Source organism: Mustela nivalis (assembly GCF_964662115.1).
Source record: "Mustela nivalis genome assembly, chromosome: X".
Taxonomy (NCBI): Eukaryota; Metazoa; Chordata; class Mammalia; order Carnivora; family Mustelidae; genus Mustela; species Mustela nivalis.
The window spans coordinates 40,796,317-40,807,001 of record NC_139040.1 but is presented as its reverse complement, the minus strand read 5'-3'; the positions used below and the strand labels follow the sequence as shown (position 1 = coordinate 40,807,001).

At 43.1% G+C, this 10,685-nt stretch overlaps 1 protein-coding gene across 1 annotated transcript; it reads left to right on the top strand.

The window, feature by feature from the left end:
* Positions 1–216: 216 nt before the first annotated feature.
* On the top strand, positions 217–3,423 carry LOC309855858 (uncharacterized protein). Its single transcript, XM_082716504.1, has 2 exons — positions 217–2,413; positions 3,360–3,423. Exons 1-2 carry the CDS (start codon positions 501–503, stop codon positions 3,370–3,372), a joined length of 1,926 nt encoding a protein of 641 aa, XP_082572630.1. The 5' UTR covers positions 217–500; the 3' UTR covers positions 3,373–3,423.
* The last annotated feature ends 7,262 nt before the right edge of the window (positions 3,424–10,685 follow it).

The following is a 10,685-nucleotide window of genomic DNA, read 5'->3' as shown; positions in this document are numbered from 1 at the left end:
AAAGATAGAATAAAGAAGTGGGGACTTGTGCAGGATTAAAGAATAACACAAATAGTACTTTAGGGTCTAGAGGGGAGCCGAAGACACCCATCAGCCATTGGACCACAAGCATGTCAATCAATGTTTCTCAGCAAATGAGCTTCGAGCTCATGGTGGAGGAAGTGGCTCTTTGTTGACCCTTCCAATTTCCACCTCCCGTCACCAGCCCAACGGAATCTTTCCCGCCTTGTCCCTCTGCCACCTCAGGCGCAGTCTTGGTTGGCCGATTCTTGGGCTGCCCCTCTGCGCTTCCTGTTGCGGGACTTCCACGAGCACCTTCACAGACTGTCGTACCCTCTGAAGTCATCTTCTCTGCCACCCCCACCGCCTCCTGACAGGTCCTGCTGCCAACAGCCTCCCCTCAGGGGCAGTCACTTCAGTGGCCGCCATCTTCACCGCGGTTGTCGCGGCCCCACAATCAAAACTCCAGTTGAGGCACTGACTGGCGAGTCCCTCCGGCCATGTCTGCCACTGAGGAACAAAGTCTGATTCCAGGTGGCCAGGACCCCAGACCCGTTGGGGTCCCGGTGTCCCCTTCAGAAGGGGTGGACGGGGTCGAGGCAGCCGCAGCCTTCCTGGCTTCTGAAGGGGTTGCGCGAGCCCTTCCTGAGGAGGAGGGTGGGCAAGATGCTGCCCAGGCCGCAGAACAGAGCCAGGAGGGAAAGCTGGTAGAAGAGGAGGAGGCGGGGGAAGAGGACGAGGAAGAGGAGGAAGAAGAGGAGGAGGAAGAGGAGTTCGAGTTCGAGTTTGAGTTTGGAGATCAGGAAGACTATGACTACCAGTCGCCAGAGTTTGAGTTTGGGAACCAGGAGGAGTCTGACTATGAGTCAGAAGAGGAGGGTGAAAACGAGGAAGAGAATGAGGAGGAAGAGGAAGAGACTGAACAGGAGGAAGACAATGGCCAAGTGCCCGCAGACGTCCCAGAAGTCGCCACGGCCGCTCCTGAGACCCTCATGGCACGGTTTCGGTCCCTCTTCAGGGCTCTGCTCCATTCCCTTCTACACCGTATCCGTGATAATGACCATGTCCTGGTCCAGCCCCATGCAGGCCGCATGGGAATCAGGCGCCACTCCCGGGAGCCTGAGGACCCTGGAGAGAGGCGAGCGCCTCCAGAGGTGGAAGAGCCAGGAGAAGGACCAGCTCCCCAGGACCAGGGGCACCCGAGAGAGGAAGCGGAGGTCCGGGTGGGCGAGTACCAGGCAGAGGGCACCTCGCCCTGGGGGCCGCAGGAACCAACAGAGGAGGCTGTATCCCAAAAGGCAGAGGAACCCACAGCAGAGGCTCACGGGAAAGAGGACGAGGCCCTGGGCGATGCCTCCAAGTCCTCCGAAGCTGGGGCCTGTGCCCCCGACAAGGTCCAGGTTGGCGAGTGGCCGTCAAGTCCTCGGGCCCTTGCAGCCCCTCTTGGGGCACCCAGCTCAAAGGCAGGCGGTGCTCAGCACTTGCCTTTAGCGGTGAAGCAGCGGGTCAAAGCTCTCAAAAATCTTCAGGCCCAATATGCACAAGTGGAAGCTCAATTCTACCGAGATTTTCACGATCTAGAGAAAAAGTATGCGGTCTTCTACCAGCCTTTGTTTGATAAGAGATCTGAGATCGTCAATGCAATCTATGAGCCCACAGAAGGTGAGTGTCAGTGGCAAGTAGCTGTCCAGGAAGGCGCGTGGGGGGAAATGGAAAGAGAGCCTGCGGGAAAAGGGCCAACAAGCGGCATACCTCACTTTTGGTTGACAGCTTTTAAAAATGTGAAGATCCTTGGGAGGATGATCCGAAAAAATGATGAACCTGTACTCGAGCACTTGAAAGATGTAAAAATTAAATTTTCAGGGTTCAAGGAACCAATGAGCTTCACCGTAGAATTTATCTTCAAGTCCAACGAATACTTTCTCAATGAAATCCTGACTAAAACATACCAAATGCGATCAGACCCCGATGATTCCGATCCCTTCCTCTCCAAAGGCCCAGAAATTATCAGCAGCACAGGATGTGAGATCTACTGGAAAGAGGGGAGAAATGTCACCATGAAAACGAGCAAGCTGCAGAAATGTGAGGACCGCAGAAGCATTGTATCCACCACCAAGAAGACGCCCCGCTATTCTTTCTTCACCTACTTCTATCCTCCTGATTCTCCTGAGGGCAGAGTCGTCGATGTCGCCACCGATTTTAGACTGGGCTATTTTTTCCGTGAAGTTCTGGTCCCGAAGTCCGTATTATTCTTCACCAATGAAGCCAGCGAATATAAGTGTGGAAGCTCTGATGATGAGGCCCGAGAAGCTGGAGGTGAGGAAAAGAAAGCAGAAGAGATCAGAAATGAAGAACCTGAAAAAGGGCCTGAAAAGCATCTGGGCCCAGGAGAGAGCAGTTCCCGAGAACCCAGGTATCTGTGCGTCGCTTTGTGTATCATCCAGCCATGCCTGATCTACATCAATTATGCTTCTAACTTTTCTCAGTAAAGTAAATAACAAAATGTCAAAAATTTAGTTCTGTGAGCCAGTTCGGTGTTAATTTTGGATATCGGTGTAGAAGGCAGCATATTCTGAAATGTGCTTCATTCACAGCTTCAAGTCCTTTCAGGTGTAGCTGTGAGTCTTCAACGGGTGGGAGATGTGTCAGCCTGGTAGCAGAGACCAATGTTTGTTTAGAACACGGTTGCCAGAACAAGCGGCTAAAGGAACATAAATCAATACCAGCTGGGCTTTCAACATGTAGCCACAGAAATATGGTCTTTTATGCTAAGTAGGAGACGATTCCTTTGAGAATGTGACTATCACAGGAATCGTTAAGAATTTTATTTAGAATTTCATATATTTATTTTTCAGCCATTTAAACCATTTATTCAGTTGTAAATGTCTATATTTCAGGGGACAGTGAAAAGAAAACAACAATAGTCATGGTAAGATGAATGTTAATCACTGGATTGATATTTAACTCAATCTATATTCAACATATTTTGTCCTTTCCTTTTACTTTCTTCTTTTACAGATATTGGAACTTGGGCCCTGGGGGGTAAATGAGTGTAGTTTATGGATAGAGCATAGGCCTTTAAAATCAAAAGAAATGTGTACATACCAGAATGTTGTCTCACAACAAACAAACAAGCCTTTTTGGTTTGGCAAATAACAGTTGATTTTGTTGTGTCACAGAATGGAGGACCTCAGAGTATGCAAAAGCATGCTTACACCCAGGTGTCTGGGTTGTAAGAGAGATACATGATTTCTCATTTTAGCTCAGACATAAATAGGATTGGCTATTCTTAGACTTAGAAAGTCACTGTTGCATTTCAATCAAGTTCAATTGTTAATTGTCTCTTGTTTCATCTACAGTTTGGAGGCATAGTAAGCCATGAACGAAGAAAGCCACAGTGAATTTGTTCTTCAAGGAATGGAGATTTTTTTATATTTATTTGTCTTTTGAAACTTTAGCACCACTGGTCTTGTTCTAATGTCATCATATATTTGAGAGATATGACAGCATTTCAAAGTTGAAAATAAAAGTTCATTTAAAATGAATAAGCTGCAGACTCTTTAGATATATGACAATGACTTAAATCTATCTTTGTATATTTTTGTTTTGGCCACCTATTATTGAAAGGAATCACTTTCAATCATTTGATAAGCCTGTTTTAGGTTCCTTTATTCATCCTCCAATTAATTAAAAAACTTATAAACAATTTACATAAAGAAGGGTGTGGTTGCCCCTACTGTATTCTTTTGAAGTACATGATGGATGATCTTGCTTACCCAGAGATCAGATGGTGCTGGTTTTTACTGGGCTGATATGGACCAGCATCATCATCATCACCTGAGAACTTCTTAGGAATGCAAATGCTCAGGCCTCACTCCATAACTTCTGAATTGGTAATTCTGTCACAGTTTAGAAGTCCTCACAGATGATTCTGAAACTCAATAAAGTTTGGGAAACATTTCAAGCAATGAATGAGAGGAAATCAGCTTCATTTTTGGTAGGAGCAGCATTAACACAGTGATGTGAAGCTGTTTTGAATAGAGAGTAAGGTCAGAGCTGGGAATGAAAGTGGAAATCTCCAAGACTTGGGACACAGATAAAGACCCCCTAGAAGAACAAACTTTGGATGTTTGCAGTGAAAAATAATGCATAAGAGAACCATCTCATTCCAGAAGAATACAAATACTATGACACAATGTATATGAATTTTCAAAATATGCAAAATAAATGTATACATTATGGATACATATATATGTAGTAAAAAGTAAGCATTGGAAATGCCAGCATATATAGCATGCAGAAAGGCCTATAATGTAATGATAAGGAGACTTTTTAGGACACTGGTTATGTCTTGTGTAGAGGGATAGTGAAGAATTCAATTGGGGACGGGCTGTCTTAGTTTTCTACTTCTGTTATTAAAAAAAAAAAAATTACACAAAGTGGGTGGCCTAAAACAGAACTTCATACCCTCATACTCTGGGGTCTGATTCTGGCAGTTCCGGAATTCTGGAGTTCTGATTTCAGGTGAAATCAGGTTGAGGACACAGACACATTTCCTTCTAAGATCCAAGAGAGAATATTCCTGATTCTTCTAGATTCTGGTGTTTTCTGAAATTCCTCTGTTAGTGGCAGCATAACTCCAATATCTGCCTCCATTATTTTATGTCCTTCCCTGCGAGTCTGTGATTCAATTCTGCCTCTCCTTTCTCTTATGTTCACATTAGTCATGGGGGTTAGGCTCACCATAATTCCAGGTTGAGCTCGTCTTGTGTCTCTTAGCCTCGTTATATTTGCAAAGGCCCCGTTTCTAAATAAAATCACATTTATAGGGACCAGATATTAGGATGTGAAAAATTTCTTTTTGGAAAATGCAGTTTAGCCCAGTACAGGTATGCAGTGGGCTTCAACTGTATCTGTAATGTTCTATTTCTTGAGTAAGGTGGTGGGTAAATGGATGTAGTATTGTCTATACCATAGACTCTGTAGGTCTGAAATATTTCCTAATAAAAACGACAACATATTAAAGAGGGAAAGGAGAAAACGGGCCTAAAATCTGGAAGCTGTTTAAGGAAAATGAAGTCTTAATTTACCAGAGGATCAGAAGAAGGCCAGGAAGTCTGATAAGAGAAGATCCTGTTTCTCCATTTATATAAGCCTGCCTAGGTTCTTGTATTTGGCATCGATACCTTTTTCTTTCATATTCTGTGGTAGCACTCTCATGTTCTAATATTAAAATGATCTAGATGTGTGTGTGTGTCTATCCTCTGCTCCACCCCTTCAGACACTGTACAGATTGTGAAATTCTGAATAATTGCAAGCTTAAAAGGTTTAAATTATCCTTCCTTCCCCAAATATCAAGCACTCTGTTCTCCCCCTTCTCAGGTGCTCAATTAATACACCCTCAACTTTTCCTTTTCACCAGTGTTGGCATTTTAAAATGTATTATTACAGGAGTGCCTGGGCTGTTCAGTCCGCTAAGCATCTGACTCAATTTTGGCTCAGGTCGTGATCTCAGGGTTGTGAGATCAAGCCCTGCATCAGGCTCTGCGCTTGGCAGGGATTCTGCTTGGGGTTCTCTCTCTCCCTCCCCCTCTGCCCCTTCCTACTTCTCTCTAAAATAAATAAATAAGTCTTTAAAAATAAATAAAATGTGTTATCACATAGTACTTCTTATGACTAGAACTGCATGGTGAGAGATTGTATAGGACCCTTCGTCAGCATTATTTAAATGGAAAGGGCAGAGCAAATAGACAACCATCCACAAGTGTGATTTGAAGGCCCTCAGTTTGTGTCTGATTGGTTAATTCATGCTGTACCAGTTATTAAATACTGCATTTTTCTTAGGCCCTATCAACAGAGGCCCATCTCCTAAACGGTATGCTTTGAAAGCTCTCTTTGGTTCTCTTGGTGATAGGTTCTTCCCACAGCACCAAAAGCCCAGTCTAGGGGACAAAGGAATACATGCATTCTCTGTACCTCCATATCATCCTCAAGATTCCTGGGACACCTAAACTCTTCATTTGAATGGACCCAAGCCTGCTTCCAGTACCAGCATGCTTTTCTCTGGGGCTTAGTTTTCTAATGTTTGAAGACTAACTGCACTGTTGGTGTATGTACTTCCAGGTGGCTATGGGGAGGGGTCTTGCCTATACATGAGGAAAAGTTAATGAGTTGCCCTGGTTCTCCACATACACACAGATGAGTCCTCAAAGGTGGGGGATAAAACTCAGGGTGGGAAGAGAAGGCAGACTGACTAATGTCTGGGCCTAGTCTAGGACATTGGACATAGAGGGTTGGTGGTAGTTCCTCCCACACTGAAGGCTCAAAAGTTAGAGCAGTCTATGAATTCAAAACCCAAACTGGACCTTTTAGGCCATTATGAAGTATATTTGCCAAAGCATATTTTTACAGTTTATTGGTTGACTTAAACAATTTAACCTAATTAGAAATATGGCATGTAAGCCCCCACTTGAAGTTTTGCCCCCAACTTTGCACATTTTATAAATGTTATACCTGGTTCATGCTAAACACTTGGTGTTTACTTTTTTCCCTCATGAGCTATCATGCTCTCTTTCCGGTGTTTTATGCTGCTTTAAGGTAACCACATGACTAGGTCAGATGAAACAGATAGAGTCCTTGTTGTGCACTTGTCCCACTACTCCTGTCCTAATTGTGTCTTTCATTTGAGTTCCCTTAATACAGTTATGTATGACATATACTTAAAACTTCGGCTCAAGGAAAGGGCTCTGCCCATTCTTGACAAATGGACTGTGTGGTTCTCTGCTGCCATTTGGTGGCTATCACTGGTATCTAATAGGTATTGAAATGCATTCTACTGATGGGGTGTCATCCCTTTGTAAGTGGGAGATTCTAGCTACATCATAATAGTTCTTGAGTCCACGATCCTCTACTTTTTTAATAATTGGGATGCTTAGACCTATTCAGTGCATTGTTATTCATGGTGAAGGAGATCTAATAGTGCACTAATGGACATGGCATTCAGTGACCACTTCATGACCATTTTTGTGCTCATGGTCTTGGCATTTTGATGTGGAATGGGCTTTTAAAGATGTGACTAATAAAGATTACTTGAAGTTCCACTCCTGGCATGATAGCTTAAGGAACTCTATGGTTTTTTTTTTCATTTATTTATTTTCAGCATAACAGTATCATTTTTTCACCACACACAGTGCTCCATGCAATCCGTGCCCTCTGTAATACCCACCACCTGGTACCCCGACCTCCCACCCCCCGCCACTTCAAACCCCTCAGATTGTTTTTCAGAGTCCATAGTCTCTCATGATTCACCTCTTCTTCCAATTTACCCCAACCCCCTTCTAACTCCCCATGTCCTCCATGCTTTTTGTTATGCTCCACAAATAAGTGAAACCATATGATAATTGACTCTCTCTGCTTGATTATTTCACTCAGCATAATCTCTTCCAGTCCCGTCCATGTTCCTACAAAAGTTGGGTATTTGTCCTTTCTGATGGAGGCATAATACTCCATAGTGTATATGGACCACGTCTTCCTTATCCATTCATCCGTTTAAGGGCATCTTGGTTCTTTACACAGTTCGGCGACCGTGGCCCTTGCTGCTATAAACATTGGGGTACAGATGGCCCTTCTTTTCACTACATCTGTATCTTTGGGGAAAATACCCAGGAGTGCAATGGAAGGGTCATAGGGAAGCTATATTTTTAATTTCTTGAGGAATCTCCACACTGTTCTCCAAATTGGCTGCACCAACTTGCATTCCCACCAACAGTCTAGGAGGGTTCCCCTTTCTCCACATCCCCTCCAACACATGTTGTTTCCTGTCTTGTTAATTTTGGCCATTCTAACTGGTGTAAGATGACATCAAATGTGGTTTTAATTTGAATCTCCCTGAGGGCTAGTGATGATGAAGATTTTTTCATGTGTCTAATAGCCATTTGTATGTCTTAATTGGAGAAGTGTCTGTTCATATCTTCTGCCCATTTTTTGATATGATTGTCTGTTTTGTGTGTGTTGAGTTTGAGGTGTTCATTATAGATCCTGGATATCAACCTTTTGTCTGTACTGCCATTTGCAAATATCTTCTCCCATTTCATGGGTTGCCTCTTTGTTTTCTTCACTGTTTCCTTTGCTGTGCAGAATGGGGTCATCACGTTACCTGATTTCAAGCTTTACTACAAAGCTGCGACCACCAAGACAGCATGGTACTGGCATAAAAACAGACACATAGACCAGTGGAACAGAGTAGAGAGCCCAGATATGGACCCTCAACTCTATGGTCAAATAATCTTTGACAAAACAGGAAAAAATATACAGTGGAAAAAAGACAGTCTCTTCAATAAATGGTGCTGGGAAAACTGGGCAGCTATATGTAGAAGAATGAAACTCGACCATTCTCTTACACCATACACAAAGATAAACTCAAAATGGATAAAAGACCTCAATGTGAGACAGGAATCCATCAGAATCCTAGAGGAGAACATAGGCAGTAATCTCTTCGATATCAGCCACAGCAACTTCTTTCAAGATATGTCTCCATCCATGTTGTCGCAAATGGCAAGATTTCATTTTTTTTGAGAAGGGGGTGGGATTATGGACATTGGGGAGGGTATGTGCTTTGGTGAGTGCTGTGAAGTGTGTAGACCTGGTGATTCACAGACCTGTACCCCTGGGGATAAAAATATATGTTTATAAAAAATAAAAAGTTAAAAAAAAAAAAAGATATGTCTCCAAAGGCAAAGGAAACAAAAGCAAAGATAAACTTTTTGGACTTCATTAAGGAGCTCTATTAATCTGCTCCCCAATGAAACTTAAAACAAATTAGTTTAAAAAAATCAAACTATCTAAATTATCTAGAAATGGTCCTGAGGACATATAGCAAGTACAGAAACATTTATTCACGAATGTCTAGTAATATTTGGTAAGGACAGTGATAGTCTGGTATTTGAGCAATGGCCCCAAACCTCCTTTCCCCTGCTAAATCAGCAAGACAGAAACTCCATCCAGATTGGTACAACCAAGAAAACAGGAACTTCTCTTCCCACAAAGAAGCCAGAGTGATCTTTCCAGGATAGACAGAGCATCAGAGTTTCTCATATTGCCCCAAGCTACCTGTTGCTGAGTCTGAGTCTAGACGAATACAGTCCAGAGTTGGGGGCTCCCATCTTCCATGCAGTCTTCATTCATAGGATTACCTCAGATGAAGCACTGCTGAGAATATCGGGACCCCAATTTGGTAAGAGACTCCATATTGGGTAAAGCAAGCCAAGAAGACCTGAAACTACTGTCCCTTTCCACTGGAGGCCCAGATCCTAAAGCACAAGTGTCACTCATTGAAAAGTTCACCATTCCCAGCTCTACATCTATAGCTCAGAGAGATTTTTTTTTTCCCCAACAGAAGAAGCAGGCCATGAAAAAGAGGTCTCTGCATCTCTTCCCAAGGGAAATAAATCATTTTTGCAACAGACTATGAAGAAGTTGAAGCCTATGGCCCTCTCAAAAAATAATGGAGTTTGTGGTTAAGAGCAATTAAGATGAAATTGATAGAATTATTCAAATTAAAAGCTAAACTATAGGAAAGCTAGTTTACTAGAAAGAACCAGGGAGACAGCCAAGAAGAGCCCTACTGGAATGAAAACAAATCTCAAACACTGGCTTCAAAACTATTTCACCAAAGGAACCCAAATTTAATCGGATTAGTCTATTGAGCAATTTATGCCTTATCACGCAACTGGTGACGATTACCAGCTGAATATGGACAGGGAAAGAGACAATCAAAGGGTGCCTTGCAAAAAATAGTCATCCTAGTGTGAATGCAGGCATATCAAAGCCAGTGCTTGGGTCCCTGAGGAGGAAAATCAGAGGTTTCATGCTTTGGGGGAGGGGGAGTAGACTTTGACAAAACAATCCAACCAGTCATTAAACAAATGAAAAAGCAAAGAACAATAACAAGCACCAGATAGGGAACCAGTAGAAGGGTTGCTACAACATATTGCCTCAAATGTGCAGTTTCCCACAAAAAGGAAAGACATGTAAAGAAGCAGGGAAGTTTGCCCCTCCCCCATTTTGATTTACTCCTATTCATTTCATTGGTGAGAAAGGGATGCTACACACTAAATATTATGGAATGGCCAAATGCACAATGCCTGACACCAGACTGATGAAATAAAACTGAAGTTTATTAATCAATGATACAGTTCCAAAAGAAATTTTGGCAGTCCAAGCAAGACCACATGGCAGTTGTTCTTAGAATCAGAGTTAATAAACAGGGGCTAAGGTGGGGCAGGCTTTGTAGAAACCAAAGTTTGAGGTGACTCTTAATCTTATGTGAGGATGTGGTGGTTTGAATAGTTTTGCAGTCTGTCAAGAACGTGAAAACTATCAAGCTGAGGATTGGGTGGAGTGTAGCTGGTCTGGCTCTTAGAGGTGCTAGCTGGCTGGACTGGCCTTCCTGCTGGCTGGGGGCATATGGCAAGGCCACTCATAAATTTTTAAACCTTCCAATATAAGCCCATAAGATGGGAGAAAAAAAATTGATCAAAAGAAACTGCCTGGATTTCCCTGTGGTTCCTGTTTGTGCAGGACCAAGGGGTCAGTAAGTGAGAAAAATTGTGAATGGTTGAAGTTGCTGCTGGTTCTATTGTTGCTGCAGGCTAAGCAGGAAAGACAACCTACATTGAACAGTCAGG

Coding starts and splice junctions, on each gene's coding strand:
- LOC309855858 (XM_082716504.1), top strand. CDS start 501: ATGTCTGCCACTGAGGAACAAAGTCTGATTCCAGGTGGCCAGGACCCC.